This window comes from Aulostomus chinensis, chromosome 2, assembly GCF_037954235.1.
Source record: "Aulostomus chinensis isolate RoL2024-O1b breed Wild chromosome 2, RoL_Achi_v1.0, whole genome shotgun sequence".
Lineage (NCBI taxonomy): Eukaryota > Metazoa > Chordata > Actinopteri > Syngnathiformes > Aulostomidae > Aulostomus > Aulostomus chinensis.
The window spans coordinates 25,768,886-25,787,530 of NC_141321.1; the positions used below are offsets into that span (position 1 = coordinate 25,768,886).

The 18,645-nt window shown below is 41.0% G+C and overlaps 1 protein-coding gene across 1 annotated transcript; it reads left to right on the plus strand.

The window, feature by feature from the left end:
* Window positions 1-4,237: 4,237 nt before the first annotated feature.
* Window positions 4,238-15,584, plus strand: alpk3b (alpha-kinase 3b). Its single transcript, XM_086196311.1, has 13 exons — window positions 4,238-4,365; window positions 5,995-6,116; window positions 6,421-6,538; window positions 6,835-8,071; window positions 9,720-11,733; window positions 11,984-12,131; window positions 12,301-12,428; window positions 12,532-12,570; window positions 12,666-12,940; window positions 13,237-13,325; window positions 14,007-14,224; window positions 14,610-14,658; window positions 14,767-15,584. Exons 1-13 carry the CDS (start codon window positions 4,238-4,240, stop codon window positions 15,080-15,082), a joined length of 4,881 nt encoding a protein of 1,626 aa, XP_086052437.1. The 3' UTR covers window positions 15,083-15,584.
* Window positions 15,585-18,645: the final 3,061 nt, after the last annotated feature.

Sequence of the window (18,645 nt, forward strand, 5' to 3'; positions counted from 1 at the left end):
TACAAAGCCAAGCTCAGTTTCCACAGAGACCTGTCAAACATCAAAACAGTATGACTGGGTATGTGTCGGAAGGGTGGAGGTGGTGGGAGTGGGGGTTTCGGGGCTTCTTCTGGTATTGAGCCTTTTTCATGATGAACTCTTGTGGCATAAACAATGAAATCGCTCAGATTACTTCGCCTTGTCACAAATTTAATATTTCTTTAAATTTTTTAGCTGAGGCAGTTCACTTCAGCTGCAGACAGTTTCATGACTCTGTGTTTAAAACCATATTTATAACTGCCCCCTCCCTTGTGTGTCCACTGGTGTGCCCCTCTCTCTTTCTGTCTGTGTCGACACCTCACAATTAAAAACCTTTTGGATGTGGGTGCGGTAATACCCCGGTTGGATTAGGACAGCATGTCCCCATGCAGCTGGTGTTTCACGTAGCTTTAATAGCAGTGATATATCATAGCAGTTTATTTGCTTCTCTGCACTTCAAATAGTTAATTGCAATTTTCCATACCAGTTTGGAAAAAAAGGTGAAGATCCAGCTCACAGTGAGCACTTATTTTTTACCATCCCCTGGGGCCATAGGGGCTCTTTACCATCAACAGAAGTTTTTTGTAGGAACTTTTTCATAAACCGATATGTGCATTCAGCTGCTAATTTGTCTCAGTTTGCTCATTTTTATATATTTGGGTCAGTCCATCGTTACATCGCCCCATACATTTAGTAATTTTGAAACAGCAGGAAACTATATGCAACTCAAATTCTTTGTCTCTGTTGGTGGACAAATACCTGAAACTATAGCACTTTTGTTGGCAACCAAGATTTTTGCAAATAGACGTCCCTTTGAGGCCACTAAAGTGGCTGTATAGTTGTACATAAAAGTTAAATGACCTCGAAGTTCTTTTTCTCTGACTTACTACTGAGGTCCAGGGTTAAAAACAAACAAACAAACAAACAAACTATATATAAAAAATAAAACTCACAAGAAGTAAGATAGTTTGTGAAATTGTTCCAGCAAATCTTTCCTTTTTTGACATTATCAGAGAAGAAGAGAGGAACAAAAGGAGGTTGTGAGTGAAAAGTTTATTGGGCATCCAAACAGCTGGTGAATAATGTGTGAAACCGCAGACTTGATAGTTTTCCAAACTGATTCATTGGTTGACTCATGTCTCCACACGCACACGCACGCACACGCACACACGCACACACACACACACACACACACACACACACACACACACACCTTTAGCCTTTGTACATGTCCCAGACAACAGTCTTCTAAAGCAGAGCTCATCTATTACCACCCTGGTACTGACCGATTATTGTAATTTACACTTGCCCCGTGGTACCTCCCTCTATTTCTGATGTCAAATGATGTCTGCAGAAGATAATGGTGCAAACAAAGGCAAGAGGTACTGATCTCACTGAGCATCATCTGTGGTCCGTCTATAAATCTGCCACTCTGATCCACAACGGGATTTTAGAGGGACTATACATAGCAAAGCATGAGGCAATGGGCATGCAATTGTGAACCCCCCCCCCCCCCCGCCTCATCCCCAATCCTGTCTGAATTCAGACTGTAGACAACATTTGTCTTTATGAGATGTGTATGGAAAATTACATGAAATCAAAACTTCATGGAAGTGTGGTTGACATCTAAAGGAACCTCATTTATATTTCAAGGTTTGCGTCGTTGCTGAGGTCGGACTCAGATGTCGCTTTCAGCTTTTTTCTTCAACATGTTGGTACATTATTGTTGTTTTTGTTAGTGTTCAGCATTTGGAAATCCTTTTCCAACCGCCAGCAGTTTACCCACACGCTCTAAGGAGTTCCTCACATGACTGAGTCTTGCAACCTCTGCTGTGTTTCCACACCCTGCGCTTTGATCTCTCTGTACACACCCTGTCCAGAACATCCAGACCATGCCAAGGCAACTGGGATCACCAGCTTCTTCACAGAAGACTGGCAGCAACTCACACACGAGGCTTCTCAGCTGCATGTGCATGTACCAGGTATTCTTGAAGTTATGTGGGGACACAGCTCTGTTGACATGTTGTCATTGTCGGGACTCCCTTAGGGACTTGCCCGGCGACAGGAGGCAAGTCCCAATCATGTAAATCCTCAAAAGAAAAAAAAACAACAACACAGTTTTGAGGTAAAAGCAAAGTTACAATTTGTCAGGTAGAGATATCTGTTTAGTAAGTATCCAGGCATTAGATGTAATGTCTTCTAAAGTGAAGGTAAAATGATGGTATGTTTGCGTGCACGTGTGTGGGACTAGCTGCTAATTAATTTTGAAATGGTACACTTTGTCACAGATGTACCCTTTTGGGAATTAAAAAAAAAATTAGTTACATTTAGTATTTCAATATTCATATGTGACTATGTTAAGATTTTTCCCCAAGGTGCCATCATATTTTGAAATGAATTTAAAGGCTCATTTTGGTTGTTAGGTTGAGGCTGTATATTACCTCTGGCAAGAAAGTTAGAAAGTGAAACACTTGGATATTAATACGATGGGTGGAAGAAGAAATAAATAGCTCAGCTTAAGCCACGTAGGCATGTACATTATGACGATTATGTGTGGTAATGTGAAATTTATTTGTGATTGATGGAGGGAGAACACAGTGGGGAAGCTTTAATTCACAATAGAATGCAGGGTTGGATGTTTGTTAAACATGTAAGAGGGAAAGGAAGTTGAAGGTGAAAAACATAAAGGTTTATTTAGTTGTATCACAGGTAATTATAGATGTTAGTTCTCACTCCTCCAGGTTAATTTGATTTCTACTTAACTGTGATTTTTTTTTATGGCAGAAACAATAATGGTACTTATTTTCAGAGATAAGTATTTCTAGGAGTAAAGTTGATCAAAACAGCACTCCTTATAACGATGAAAACAAATGAAATTACTGATCCCGCGTGTGTGTGTGTGTGTGTGTGTGTGTGTGTGTGTGTGTGTGTATGTGTGTGTGTATGTGAGTATGTGCTAGGGAGCGAGCATGCATGCTTGTGTATGATAAGAGCCCTCAGCTTTGGCAGCCAGTGAGATCTGCCTATATAAGGCTGCTCTATTCCTACTGCGTTTCCTCTGGGAGTCCAAAGCAATTGTCAGCTGCAGGACAATGCAGGCCAGGGGACTTTGTGGGGTTTACTATGATATAATCAATCTGCATTTCTATTTTTATAAAAGCTTATTCTAAGGACTTTGAACTCAAGATGCAAATAAAGCTTTTGGTTTTATATGAGTAAACAAGCCATTCGGTAGCAAGGGGTCAACGTAACTCAACATGTTTATGTTCGGAAAGTGACCTCGTGTTACCAAATGACTGCAAGAATGTACCGCTCATGTTGAGGGTCTTAAAAACAAAAACGTCATCCTTGTGATTGACAGGCTCATATGATTCTTTACTACTGTCCATAACTAGTATTGAACCGCTAGTTTGTGAAGAAAAGCATTAACTACTGGCCAAACAAATGGTCCATCTCTTCTCTGAACGTATGCTATTCATATCAGAATAGAAAACTCTTCAACCATTTTTAATCCTCTCCTCCTATTTAGGGAACTACCAAATCAGGGATGACCTAGTATTGGACTTGTAATCATGGTGAATCTTTCCTCATCAAAATGAGTCTGTGTTGTCTCTCAATTAACATCTCATTATGTGACGTCTGATTTTCTACCTGCTCTTTCATTTCATTTTATAAAATCGACCAGAAGCAAGTTTTGGAAAGTGTGATGTGCTCTTGTGCCTATTTGCAGGCCAACTATTAATAGCTCAGCAGCCTACGCATGCTCATGTTTGATTGGAAATTGCAGAGCCTTAAGTCAGTGCTGCAGGGCATCTGTCAAAGGAGGGAAAGAAACTTGTGAATGGTGAGTTAACTGTTTAAAATAGCCTGTTCGCTAAATTTTCTTTATGGTAAAAAGACATGAAACAGCATTTACGGTAAATAATTTTAAAGAGAATCTCCTGTGCTTATTTAATGGTTGTTGTTTTTTTGCTTTTAAATTAAAAAAAAGTATTTTGAAAACTTCATGAAACTTAGTGTAATATAGCATTTTGCTAATCATGTCGGTTGTCAAATCATAATACTTTCGCTCTCTTTTCTCTTTTAGCTCCCGTCAGTCTTTCAGGAAATCAAACAATAAGTGACACCAACTTTTTTTTGTTGTTGTTGTTTCTCGTGGACACTTTTCTTTCCCCTGAGTATACCTTTGTTTGGGGGGGGGGGGGGGGGGGGGGGAGACATGGGATCACGGAGGCAAATGTCACGCTCTTCTTCCAGCAGTGAAAGGTCCAGTAATGGGGAGGATATCAATGGCAGTAGCCGGCCTGGTGGCTGCAGCTACTTGTCTAACGTGAGGCCAGAGAACAGGTACAGATTCCTGACTAATCCACTGTGCTGTTGAAACACTGCTGTGTGCATCGTGTTGTCTAGCATGTGCACTGATTTACATACAATTTTTGTGAACTGAGGACCAATGGTACCTTCTTATTTCTTTGTTTGTTGCCATGGTCACCAGAGTTTAAACAGACACCCATCCACGTTTAGCAAACATTTCTCCAAAAAAAACAACAGCAATACATTAACAGTTTCGTGCATGCAAATATTTCTTCATGGAACGACAGATTCAAAAATTTAAAGAATACTACGTCACTTGATGAAATATATTTCACAACAGCTAGAATTAGCATTCTTTTTAGCCTTCTACTTGCCCTTAACAAGGCCAGAATCACTCCAAAAATGTCAGTGTGTTGTAGCTGACATTGAGAATCATCACAAATGTGAAAATTAAAATGACCAGAGATTATTTCTTGCAAAAAAAACTTCAAGATTTAGCTCTCATTTATACTTTAATATTTCATATTGAATTTGGAATGGTTGAACACTGAATTCGAACAGCAAAACGGCAATGTATAAGTCAGTGCTTACCAGCTAAATACTAAGTGCTGCGTGTTCTTTAAAAGTGTGACTCTATTTCACATGAGTGTCTTGTCTTGTTAGCTTAATCATGAGCAATGCTGAATCACTGAAGTGCAACAGAACCATCTAACTGAGCATTGACCCAGCACTGAAATGGCAACACCAGACATGGATCAGCTGTACAAAATATACGATAATGTGCTCGTAATACGCAGGCAAATCATCATCAGTCTGTGCAACAGTGACGTTTCCTCTGCATTACCATGATCTGCATTCACTATATTGCGTTCAATTTATTCACATCTTATGGACTAACGAGACCTCTTTAGGGAAAGGCCAAGGAATCAGTCTTAAATGAATTGTACCTTAAAAACACTCCATTAGTTTTATATGTTTTTTTTTGTTGTTGTTGTTCAATTAATCTTTAAACGTCAGAAAAAAAAAACTTTAGAAAAATTTTGCCTGTGTTTTCTTTGATTCGCCCTCCTAACCAAATGTTATTAGGACTGGAGACATATCTCATTGCCAGTAAAGTACAATATTAAAGACCGTATTCTGCATCAGATTAGGAGTTAGATTAGGAGCGCTCATGAACAAATCCTTTTCTTAGTCGTGTCAAAGCAAAAATAACCTGCTGCATGTTTGTTGATGTGCTTGTAGGTGTTTCTTTCTGTTCACTACAACCACTAGAGTTACATTTTACATTACATAAAGAAAATAATTAATAATGAATAAATGAGTGCAAATCTGATGACCCGGGAGCATCATTACCTAATGATATGATAACTTGTCAGAACTGCTGTAGTGCTGTGTTCACCTTGAAATGCTGAATTCTTAGGAGACTATTTCGAGTCAACTGAGATTAATAATTAGACATTACAAATTACATAAATCAACATTTTGTTCTGGGTGGCCTGATTAGTCACGATTTCTCATGGTACAAGCTGGTTTTATGCCTAATTGATTCTGTCTGGCAGAGAGAGCTTAGACCAGGAATTTAAGATCTTTCATGACTTTGATTCTTATTTAAAAATGAACTTGATGGACCAGCTTTCCTTTTTTTTTTGTTGTAATGCACAGGAGCACGCTCTGCAGTGTGATAGCTCAATTAACAGAAGAAACACAGCCCTCATTTGAGACAACTCTGAAGTCTAAAGCTGTATCTGAGAATTGCAATGTGAAGTTCTCTTGTGTGGTTACAGGTAAATATGCATCAGCAACAAGGTTTCATAATTAATAATAAGACATTTTGCAAGGTCTTATTCCACTGTCATTGGAAATCTACAGCAAGACGCCAAATTCAATCTGTTTTCAGTCTTTGACACACTTGAACATTCAACACATGCACTTTAATAAGCAAGGCAATGCTCCTGGTCTTCTTGAGCACATGAATATATGTCACATATACATGTCATAACAACTGCAAACTAATCCACTATATTCTTTATATTTGCAACAGAAAAGGTTCAGTCATGACCTTGATATCAAGATCTTTTGTCTTTGCAGGATATCCCATTCCTCAAGTTATTTGGTACAAAGATGACATACAGTTGGACAGATACTGTGGACTGCCTAAATATGAAATTTTTCGTAACGGACGAACCCATTCTTTGCATATTTACAAGTATGTATGTTTTTAAATCATTTATAATATCACATCTGTCTTTCCTTGTTCTAGCAAACAACATCCACATTGCATTAGCCCTCAAACCTTCTGTTGAGACATTCACGTTGAGGCTTTTATCAATTTACTGGAACAACAGAAAATCCTCAGAGGAAGTTGTTTGTTTGTTTTTTCAGAATGCTAGCAAGTTGTCATTTCATTATGATACATATCAACTGAACCCATTAATCAAGTGTTATCCCCAAAACATAGTGAGTCACTAGAATAAGTTTGCTTAAAATTTTCTCTCTCTGTAGTTGCACGGTGGATGATGCAGCTATGTACCAGGCATCAGCCAGCAACAGTAAAGGTATTGTGTCCTGCTCTGGGGTTCTGGAAGTTGGTGAAATGAATGAGTTCAAAATCCACCAGCGCTACTTTGGCAAGATCAAGCAAAAGGCTGAGAACCGACGCAGGGAAGTGGAGGGTAAAGAAAACCAGGAGCCACCACGAACCATCAGTCCAGACCGAACACAGAGGAAACGCCGTTCCACAATGGAGGCCTTCCTGAGCCCACCGAGCTCCATGGAGGACGAGGTCAATGAGGAGAGCTTTCAAGGTGTAGCTGTGGAAGCTGAGACCAGGTTACAGGAGCCAACTGATGAACGGGCGGAAGAAAGGCCAGTTCCCATGACAAATGGGGCAGCTTCTGCTGTAACAAATGGACAGGCCATGACTGAAAATGGTAGCAAGGATGGGACATATATTTATGACTCCGCCCAGAAGACTTTCACAGCAATTCAACCCCAAACTCCCTTTGTCAAAAAGAAGATTAAAATTTCTACTGGATCAAAAGTTGCTAAAGCAGATACTCTGGGAGAAAAGGTGTCTGAGAAGAAAAAGGTTAAAGAGGAGGCCTCCATTTCTGCAGCTCCCACCTGCACACCGGTGTCAAAGCAGGCCAATTCAGACGAGGCTATGGAAGTGGAGAGCAGCGGTAGTTCATTACCAGTTTTGGTTCCAGTCTCCAGAAATGTGGCAGAACCTCAACTGAAACCTGCAAAGCTTGTTGAAAAGCTCTCAAAGGCTGAAAATACTGCAGAGAAAAAACAACTCACTGCCTCAGTATCTCTTGTTGCTCGAAAATCTAAAAATTACACAGGCTCAGTGACTGACGGTAAACAAGCATCAAAACATGAACAGAAAGGTGAACGCAAACATACAAAAGACAACATAGAAATCCAGAAACAAAGTCCTCGCATGACCTCAAGACAACTAAGGCAATGTCCAGTACCACCGGCCTCAAAGCCGCCAGTCATTGAGGATGTGATTAAAGCAGAAGATGTTAGGGTCATGGATGTTGATGAGAGGTCTGATACTTCCATTACTGGAACATCGTCAAACAGGAACCCTGAGACAGAGGATAAACCGTGTGAAAGCAGGATTGCTTTGCCTCAGCGCCCATGCAAAGGGACAAGAGATCATCTGCCAGAAAAAGAAACAAGCGCCTGCCAAAAGAATGCGTCTGTGCCGCGGCCAGTGCCGCTGAGTGAGGTGAGTGCGCCTTTTCATATGAGCTCATGACTGTCTGGTGCTGCCAGCACAGGTCTCATCAGTAACACAAGCAACCTGGGGCTATTTATAGCTCCTATAAGTAGGCCCCGCTGTGTGTGTAATTTCAATGACGCATATGTTGACAGATGCAACAGGTATTTGTTGGTAGATCAGGAAGATGAGATTATACTTGAGCTTTACCGTAACTGGACCTACTTATTTTCTGCATTAACATAAATGAGACCAGCTTACAAAATTTGCCAAATTTTATATTGTATATTCCATTTATTTATTATGGCAATTGAAAAATAAAAGGTTTGACGGACAGATGTTCAGCAATGGTCATTTGGTAACGCCTCAATTATCACTGCGCTGCTGCCAGATTATGAATCTTTTATATCTATTATATACTGCTTATGCAATTATCCTGAGTACAGCTGCGTGGCTACTGACAGCACTAAGAGCTGAGACAAAACACTGCGCAGCTGAAGGACCTCTTAAAATGACTGACATTCCATTCTGGTTATGCTTAAATATTAAACAACCACCTGACTTGTGATTTGGCTCCACCATGTCAGGTTTAGATGGACACACACACACACGCACACACACACGCACACGCACACACACACGCAGCCCAAGTTATTTAAATGCATTTCTCAATGACACTGACTGCGTACTGCATGATTTTAATGTCAGTACTTTTAAAATAGTTTCCCAGTTGCTTTTAAGGGATGTAGCAGCACCATATGGGCAACAGAGTGACCTTCGAACTATACAATGGCTTATCTCATCCATGTTGGAATGTCATATGACATAAGGAACCTCCTGTGCATAAAAGGCTTTCAGCTCAACCACTGACTTGATGTGGACTTGAATCTGATGGCCCTGTGCAGACTCATGGATGAGTACCATATTACGTTTTTGCTTCCCCAAAATGAAATGACATTGGCAACCCATCCTGGGTGAACCCTGCCTCACGGCCGAAGGCTGCTGGGATAGGCTCCAGCCCTCCCGCAACCCTTAACAGGGTAAGCGGTAGAAAATGGATGGATAGATGGAAAATGAACTGACCTAATACACTAGCATGCAGGATTTCATTGTCGAGACAAAAAGTACTTGTGTGTTTGTTGGAACCCCACAGAAGCACATAACATAGCATGAAATGTGTCAGCGCTATGGCCAAGGTCTGGTTAGGTTAGGAGACAATAGAGAGGGAAGGACTGTGGTTTTTGACACGGTTGCACACCCACCTTTCACGCGGCGGCCAGAACAGCTGCTCTCACTATCTCTCTCATAGTGAAGTGCAAGGCTTTACATTGGAGTTACTTGATAGTCCCCTTCATCTCATACAGACTCAGAGGGGTGCCATGCATGTCGGACACAGAGGGCTGTGACAAAGGGTGGCTATTTGATGACCACTGTAAATATGCCCAACATTCTGACTAGATCATGTTATGGAACAGCATGCTGGTACCATCACGAATGTTCATTATTTTCTTTCCATTCCCTGATTCTGTTTCCTGTTTGTTGCTGGTTACAGTGTTGCTGTTTTTAAAATTACATGTGTTTATCCATCTCTAGCATAGCCAGGGATAAAGGAATACATATTCACAGCATAAACCATCTGCTTCCATTGTGTCCCAAGGTTACACAGACCCAGACTAAGACGAACAGGAATGACGCACCTGTCGACCTTCAGTCACCACCTGACCCGGGTTCGGTTGATGTCCGAGAAACACAAAAGACACCAACTGAGGCAGACAACAAAACACATGACATCCAGACCCCTTCTGTGCTCCATGATCCTCAGGCACCCATCGTCAAAACGACACAGGAGATGTGGGATCATTCCAGGGGATCAAATGAAACCCATACGATCCTTTTTACAGACCCACAGAAGTCACCCCTCGAAAGCCCTAGTGGTGAGGACACCCAAGAGTGTAATGTTTCATCCACCGACCAGCAAAGCCAAGTTGATACAGCCATAAAATCTGTTGAAGGGACAGAAATACAAGTTGATGAGAGGATAGATGGGAATGAGGTTGGTAACTTACTAGTGCAGGCTGACACTGTTGCCCCAAATGAAAAGATAAATGAGACAGTGACTGAAATTGCAGCTGCACATACGAATGTACAAGCTGAGAAGGAAAATACCAAAGATAAAATGGATAAATACGTTATCGCTGTAGAAGAATCTGTTAGCGACATTAAGAAGCCCATTATAAAAACAATGGTGGAGAACAGTTCAGAGTTACAGAACAAGCCAGTTAACTTGGACACAGCTGTGTCACATCTGGAAAAACCCCAAAATACAAACTTAACTGAAAAACAAATTGAAGTCTCAGATGAAATTCCAAAGCCTGTCACAAGAGTCATATCTGTTGCTGAACTTTTGAGATCACAAATAAAGGCTCTTGAGTCAACAGCTGTGAATGCAGCGCCCACAGTATCGGCCCCCACTGATTTTACAGAACACCCTACAAAAGCAGGAGACAAATGTCAGGAATTCATTACTGATGAGAGCAAAAGTAAAGTGGAAATGAGGAAGTCAGTGTCTGGTGAGGAAAGTGGAGCTTGTGTTGATAATAATCCACCAAGAAATATAAAGGAAACACTTGTTGAGATTTATAATAATCTGAATCAAAATGATCAGGAAAAACCTCCTGTGACCCCTCCTGTCTTTGCTGTAGACGCTGGTACCAATATATACAACACAGAACTGAACGGCAGTGTCAAAAAATGCAATAAAAGTACCACGGATATGAGCCATGAAACTGAAACAGCTCACGTGGGTCATTTGAAAGATGACCCCATAGTTTCCCTCACTGAGAGTGAAAATATCAAAAACAATTTTATTCCTTTGAGTTTCAAGGAGGAAATGACAAAAATACTTACGCTAAGTTCAAAACTATCTGAGAATATTAGTCAAGATTCTGGGACTTCATCGACTGTGACACCTGTAGAGATCCGCCATCAAGAGTCAACTGTTTTGGAACCTGACAAAAAAGAAGCGGTTCAAGGCAAAGACATGGAATGTGAGAAAAAGTTAACTCCAACAATTAAACTCAACAATAAAACTCAAAGTGGGAATACTGAAGTTGTGTCCACAACACTTTCTGATCAGTGCAAAACAGAAGAATACAATGCAACTGCTGTTTGTTTACAAGGAGAAGAAAAGTTTCCTGTTATTGGTGCAGACACACCAGGAATTATCCCTCAGCTTATTCAACAGGAGCTAATTATTCCGAGTCCTGAGGTCAGTCCATTGGTACAGAGGAGAAATTGTGTTTCTCCGATTCCTTCTGCTACTCCAAAAGAGCTGGCTTCTGGGGCCCGCCCTAAAATCCTTGTACCAAAAGCCAAACCCGAGGAGGCCACAGATGCCACATCACTGATTGATAACCAAACTCAGAAAGAGGAGATGCTTCCAACAAGTCCTGTGACCCTCTCTGTGTCTCCAAGCCTTCCACGCCGGTCACCTCTCCTTCACCCCACTGATGATAGGAGCGCTCCGGTAGAAAAGCGATCCCCACTCTTGAACAGGAGGAAAATTACATCTGAGACGCTCCAAGCTCCAAGCCAGCAGCCCTCTGAGGACATCCAAAGCCAGAAAATGGAGGGAAAGGCGGAAGAGAAGACCAAGCATGACCCCCGCAAAGGTGAAAGGCATTTAATGTCCTAATAATTATTCCAAATGGGGATATGTGAATGAGAACATTGTCAGCCTGATGATTAAGTACAAAAGTTTGATTAACATGACCCCCTGGATGACCCTTTCTTCAGGATGATTGGAAATGTTTTGAAAATGATGCAGTCCAAACTGATTGAGGTATATTCAGGAGGCTGTTTACAACAATGCTGGTAGATCATATAAAAAGAGTATCACTCTGTTGTTTCCTCACCTTCCAGCTCCTCAGATTATCCGTAAGATCAGGGGTGAAACCTTTGCTGACGCCTCAGGACACTTGAAACTGTGGTGCCAGTTTTTCAATATCCTCAGTGACTCTACGATCAAATGGTACAGAAATCAAGTGGAGATTGCTCAGATTCAAAGAAAGTAAGTTAACACGCTGAACTGAAAAATGTGCCAAAATGGTTCACTTCAAAACGTTTTACTCGAATCTGAAAAAGTTTGAACTGACGAAGATTTCAGAGACACATCTTTGAATTGGTAATGAAAAATGGACATGTTTTGTGAGGCATGTTTGTCCCTTTCTGTCTTTCAGTGCAGCGGATGAAAGTCAGGTCAGTCTAGCAATTGTTCAAGCTTCAAGCAAAGACTCTGGAGTTTACAAATGCACAATTACAAATGAATATGGGACAGACTCCACAGACTTTCTTCTAAGTGCAGACAGTATGTACTCACTTCTATATCACACATACAGAGAGATGATAAGATTTAATTTGAAATGCTTGGCCGCATCAAGTCTTATTCCTTGCTCTCTTTCATCGTGCAGCACTTTTAGCTGGGATGTCTTTACGTGAGGACATTAGTGGTAAAATGAGATTTGAAATTATATCATATTTATTTCTAGACAACTAAAATGCTCCTCTGACTTTTTATTCTCCTGTCCATGCTCTTTTCATAAAGTTGGAGAAGAAATTGAAATGACACCCTTGGTATTCACCAAAGGTGTGGCAGATTCTGGCACATGGGGCAGCAAATTCTTTGGACGTATAATGATGCAGAAATCTCGTATTGGCGAAGGCTGTGCTCATAAAGTCTGGAGGGCGAAAGTCATCTATGGCCTGGAGCCTGTGTTTGAGTCCGGGAACACTTGCATCATAAAAGCATGCAACCCTGTCGCCTATGGCGGCAAAGAGGAAAGGTGCCTTCTAGAGAGAAACCTGGACTTTGCCAAGCAGGTACGCAAGAAAAGCTCTGGAGAGTTCAAATGATCATAGCAGAATACATAAAAGCCAATAGTATCTGAAAGCAAAAAATGTCTCCCTTTCCAATGACAGGTTTTATTTCATAATTTATTCATGCTAAATTTAGCTATATTGCTCAGAAAACAAATCCATCATTAAATATGTATCTGTCAGGTGTAATTCCTGCCACCCTGCAGGATTACTGTGGTGCTAAGCAGAAGAAAATTAAATGATATATTCATGTGGGTTGAGCTTATCTTAACTGGCTATTTTCCATGTTCTGCATACAGGAGTGTAAAATCCAGAATTTGGCTCGTGAATACTGCAAAATCTTCTCTGCAGAAGCGAGAATTATTGAGAACTTCGGGCCTCCTCTGGAGTGAGTATGAGCTTTTACTTTTCTTAAAGAGACATGCCAACTTTTTGGGACACATGCTTATTTGCCATCCTCCCCAGAGTCAGACAAAAACATAGATACCCCTCCCTCCTCTGAGTGTACAGTAGGGAGCAGACGCCCACGTTGAGCGCTAGTTAGCTTAGCACAACGAATGGTAGAAGGTGAATACGTTAGCCCACTACCACCAAAAGTAATCAAAAACAGTCTTTGAACACATTAATATTCTGCATAAAATTCATTATGAAATTAAAAATGTAAAATTGTAATGTTAGAACAAGACATGTAGCTGATAATACTTTCCTGACAGGGCCCAGTGATTTCCTGCAGTACTCCCACAGTCAAATCCCTGCTGTAACTTCCACCAAAACAAAAGATTTGTGGACGACTCGAGGACTGCTAACTGTGGCTGAATTTGTATAGAAGGGTAAAATGGTTATTTCTCAAAAATCAGGACCTTGACCCTTTCATTTGATTGCTTTTGACATACAGTAGGAATGCTAACACGTTAGCTAGCGGTGGGTTTCAGTTGGTTCTGAGAGGAATGGCAGAAATATATTTTCCAGTAAGGTGTCGTGTTTCTTTAAACCTTAACATCCTTTTGGCTTCGTTCGCTCTGACCGTTATCTCTATAAAATCATCCACTTTATAATCTCTAACACTTAGGATAATTCCAGTCTACCTGATGTACCGACCGGCAAATGCAATCCCTTACGCCACAGTGGAGGCTGATCTGGATGGAGAATATCAGAAATATTCTGCTCTGGACGATAAGGGGAGAATAGAGATGAAGACTGGTTCTGAGGTGGAGCAGAAATGCAGTGCTCTGCAGCACTGGATCTTTCAGTGGACCAATGGAAATCTGCTTCTCACACAGCTGGAAGGTAGACTGGGACTAGTCATTAACTAAGAATGTGATGATGCAACATATGTCTTGGTTCATCACTACCAAACTTCAAAAAGGTTCTTAGAGGTGCACATAGACGCCCAAACGTTGCTGACAGCTCTTCTTATCAGCTGAAAAGATTTTTTTTTTAAAAGAAAGAAAAGAAATGTAACTGCGAAATGGATTTTTTAAATTGTTTTTTACAAATATCTTCAGGTCCATTATGCACAGAAAATTTTATGAGGATACATTTTTATATGTAGTGCTCTGAGAATTTGCATGATTGACCAAAGTGTTTTGCTTAATTTTTTTTAACTAAAATGGTGAATTTGAATATATTGCTCACATGCTTTCACTCTAAATTACATGGTGTTGTTTTGCAGGTGTGGACACAAAGATCACCAAAATTGGAATTACAGTCAAATCTACGGGGTTGGTATTTTTTATATTGTTGTTTCAGTAAATGATACTTATTTTACACGCAATTTACCTTTCAACCAGCTCAAACGTTTGCTAATGTCATGTTGTGCGTTGCTGCAGGCATCAAAGTCTACCTGTTGAAGGAAATCCTAAAGTTTTTGAGCAGTTTGTCTCCCTGCACCGGTGTAACTACTTCTGTGGTCTGCTTGGCCTGAGGTCGCTAAAGGTCTTGGATTCTTTAATGATGCCAACAAAGCCGAAGGGTTCCAAGAGCCCCTTGCTTCAACGCAAGATGGCTGCTGGCTCCTCCAGTCCTCAGACTGGCAGGAAAAGTGCTGGCAGCCCCAGACAGCCCAGAAAGGCTGAACAAGAATGCAGAAAGAGTCCCACTAAACAGAAATCTCCTGATGCTCCAAAAGAAGTTCAAATGTTATAGAGGATAACCCGAATGACAATCATAAATGGGACATTATACTTCTACTTTGTCACTGAAGACCTGAATTGACAAATCAGCCCAGGAGGAGTTGTAAAGAAGACAAAGGGCTCTGTTTTGAAGAGAGGTACCCGCGAGATCACGAGACAGAAAAATTAGTAATGCGACTTAAATTCAACAGCCACCATTCCTTGTCATGATTACATGTAGTGGATCTATGCCCTCACTTGTTCTGGTAATTCTGCTGCATCCTACATTAAAAAAAAAAACAACCTGTGGCAACTGCTGTGTAATTAGAATCACTCAGCCTGTTTTGTATTCTACCAATCGTGAACCATTGTCAGTCTCAGGTCATTGTATTTGTACATGGATGTCAGAGAGAAAACATTTTTGACTGAAGTGGTACTTTCTGCTGTAGTGTTGTTTTTAATGTAAAAGCACAAAGATTTAACTTTTGTAGTCACCTTTGAAAGAATATATTGGGAGTTATTATTATGATTCAAGTAAAACCATAACATGGAAGTAAGCTTTGTGTTTGTACAGCAAGTTTCATATAAGTATGTTGATATAGGAATACGTTTTTTTCCTCCCAAAGCAATGTAGCTCCTACATGACACTTGTACAGGCAACACGGTGGTACAGTGGTCAGCACTGTCGCCTCACAGCAAGAAGTTTGCGGGTTGGAGCCCCGGCTCAGGCACTGGATCTTTCTGTGTGGAGTCTCCATGTTCTCCCTGTTCCTGTGTGGGTTCTCTCTGGTACTCCAGCTTCCTCCCACAGTCCAAAGACATCAAGAGGGGACGAGGCTGATTGATACTCTAAATTGACTGTAGGTGTGACTGTGAGTGTGAATGGTTGTCTGTCTCTATGTGTTGGTCCTGTGATGGACTGGTGACCTGTCCAGGGTGAACCCCACCTCATGCTGGAAGGATACAGCCCCCCTGCAACCCTTAACGGAATAAGCAGTAGAAAATGGATGGATGGATGGACGGATGGACAGGTGACACTTGGACAGTAGCTAATGGCGCTGTACTTTTGTAATCTAACCTGTCATTTTTACCTACCATGCTACATTGCACTGTATTTGTAGAAACTGCACATTTGAATGGCTGTAAAATAAAACCTATGTTTAGAGATGCTGTGAGTCCTATTTTCAAAGTGCCTGTGCCTACAGAAATTGCCATATTATTGATGAATCACTGAATGAAAGCCACTAAGCTCATCCAATGCCAGCCTTTAAACAATTCAGTGTTATATCGTTAGAGAGATAAGTGACCGTGTGTTTCCTCAGTTAAACCTTTAATTTGAAAGTCCTCTGACACGTCTCTCTCCCTCTCTGTCATCTTGTTATTTACTGCATTGCTATAAAAAGCGATGACGTGTTGGCTCATTCTTTGTGTTAGCAAAACAATATTACATTTTTACCTTTATGTTTTTCCTTCATAATGAGATTTTTTACAAATGTGTTTTAATGCTCCCTTCCTTATAGTGAATAATGTGAAAATATGCAGCCAGTCAATTATTTTCCAGTGGGAATCTCTGTGATTTCCCATGTGTTTGCAAAGCTCTTCTTTCCTTTTATTTTCAGTAGAGTATTTTCCCCCTGGTATACTGAGAAAAATCAGCACCTTGTTTCCTCATAGAAATGTCTTGTGTGAATTTCAATGAATTCATAGACGCCCCTGTAGGTGATGGAAAGGTCAGCTGATTAGCCTGCATGAGCGAGGCGGATTTTGTCTGTTTCTCAGCCCTAAATGTGTGTTTAGTCTGTGTTACAGTAGCTAGCACACAATCTGCAGTCTAACTAAACTCTGCAGAAAAATTTACATTTTTTTTTAACATACTGGAGGCAATAAACTGGACCAGAAATAAACCGCAGGAACTTCACAAATACATCAGAGAGGCTGTGCTAGTAAAAACAAGCTAACAGGCTTTGAGCTAGCTCACAGGTTACGCGATCTCTGTAGTGCTCCATATGCATGTTCTACATGAATAGGTGGCTAAACAGTCCAGCTCAGCCTCTCACCTCTATTTGTATCCATGTGTATCAAAATGCATTTGCTTGCATTTACCACGAGGGGGCACAATCCAATATTATACAGAATTTCTGACTATAACAAATCTATGTGCAAATTGTTAGCACTGTTGCCTCACAGCAAGAAGGGTCAGGATTCGAGTCCCGGCTCGGGCACGGGGTCTTTCTGTGTAGAGTCTGCATGTTCTCCCTGTTCCTGTGTGGGTTCTCTCTGGGTACTCCAGCTTCCTCCCACCGTCCAAAGACATGCAATTGGGGACGAGGCTGATTGATACTCTAAATTGACCGTAGGTGTGGCTGCGAGAGTGAATGGTTGTCTGTCTCTATGTGTTGTCCCTGCGATGGACTAGCGACCTGTCCAGGGTGAACCCCGCCTCTCGCCTGGAGGCTGCTGGGATAGGCTCCAGCCCACCCGTGACCCTTAACAGGAATAAGTGGAAGACAATGGATGGATGATATTGTAGCAGTATTCACAAACTAATCCTGGAACAATGGATTTTCAGAGTTATGAAGGTTAAGCATGGGAAAAGACATTAAGGCCACTGAAAAAAACTAAGACATGAGTCACTTAAATGCCACAAAACAGATTCCTTCACTAATATCAGGGGATTAAATGCTGCTTACAACCAGTGTGTGTTGATGGTGTGAAAGGCTAACTTCATCATGATAATAATTTGTGATCCCCGGTCATTAGTGAGTCACCATTTATGTAAGCGATGGCAAGCCTGAGTGTGAAAAGTTCTGAAAAGCTAAATGTAAGCTTGACAAAAATGTTCAGTGTCATTTCTGACGTTGTCCAGCAGCATGAGGGTAAGAGGCTGTCAAGAGAAGAAACATATGACAGATTATGACACCGTGTATGTCGGAGGACAAAAATAGATCTATTTGACCTTATAGTTGTCCAGGGAGCGCAACTCTTGTGTAAAGACCCAGTGAAAAACATCTGTAATGGATCAGTGGTCAGTCTACACTCCATTTTGCCTGCACGTATCAAATATTCACACACAATTCATTTCCTCAACAATTTACATTGGCTCATGTGCACTTAATGCCAAACGAGGGCTCTTACAGTGTGACGTGGTCGTACGTGGGTGCAGGATGTGGAATGACGGAGGTGTGTTACCATGAAGAGGATTGGGCCCTCAGTGTAACAACACACTCCTGCCACCTACTGTTAGTTTGTTCACCAAACAAGTGAAAGGTCTGCAAACCTCCACTGTCAAATGGTGTGTGTTTTTATAAACGGAAACCATTCCAAATAAATGGATGTGGAAAAAATACGCATTTGTCAATGTTTATCTGTTTCACAAATCTAAGAGAAGTAATTTCTTTATTTTCACAAAGTGAGGCTGTGTAGAGGGTTATCGATAATAGTAGCAATGACTGACACAAATAGATGTTTTCAGCATTTGAGCTTTGAACTGATGTCTGATTTACTATGTTCACTTGATCTTGTCACATTGTCAGAGTCAATGTCACATTTGTCTGAGAGGAATAACATCAGACAATGAGATACACTTTAATCTGAATG

Excerpts from the sequence above, each read along its gene's own strand:
- alpk3b (XM_086196311.1), top strand. The coding sequence starts at position 4,238 with ATGGGATCACGGAGGCAAATGTCACGCTCTTCTTCCAGCAGTGAAAGG. Across the intron at positions 6,539-6,834 it reads CATTCTTTGCATATTTACAA|TTGCACGGTGGATGATGCAG; the intron begins GTATGTATGTTT and ends CTCTCTCTGTAG. Across the intron at positions 8,072-9,719 it reads GGCCAGTGCCGCTGAGTGAG|GTTACACAGACCCAGACTAA; the intron begins GTGAGTGCGCCT and ends TTGTGTCCCAAG.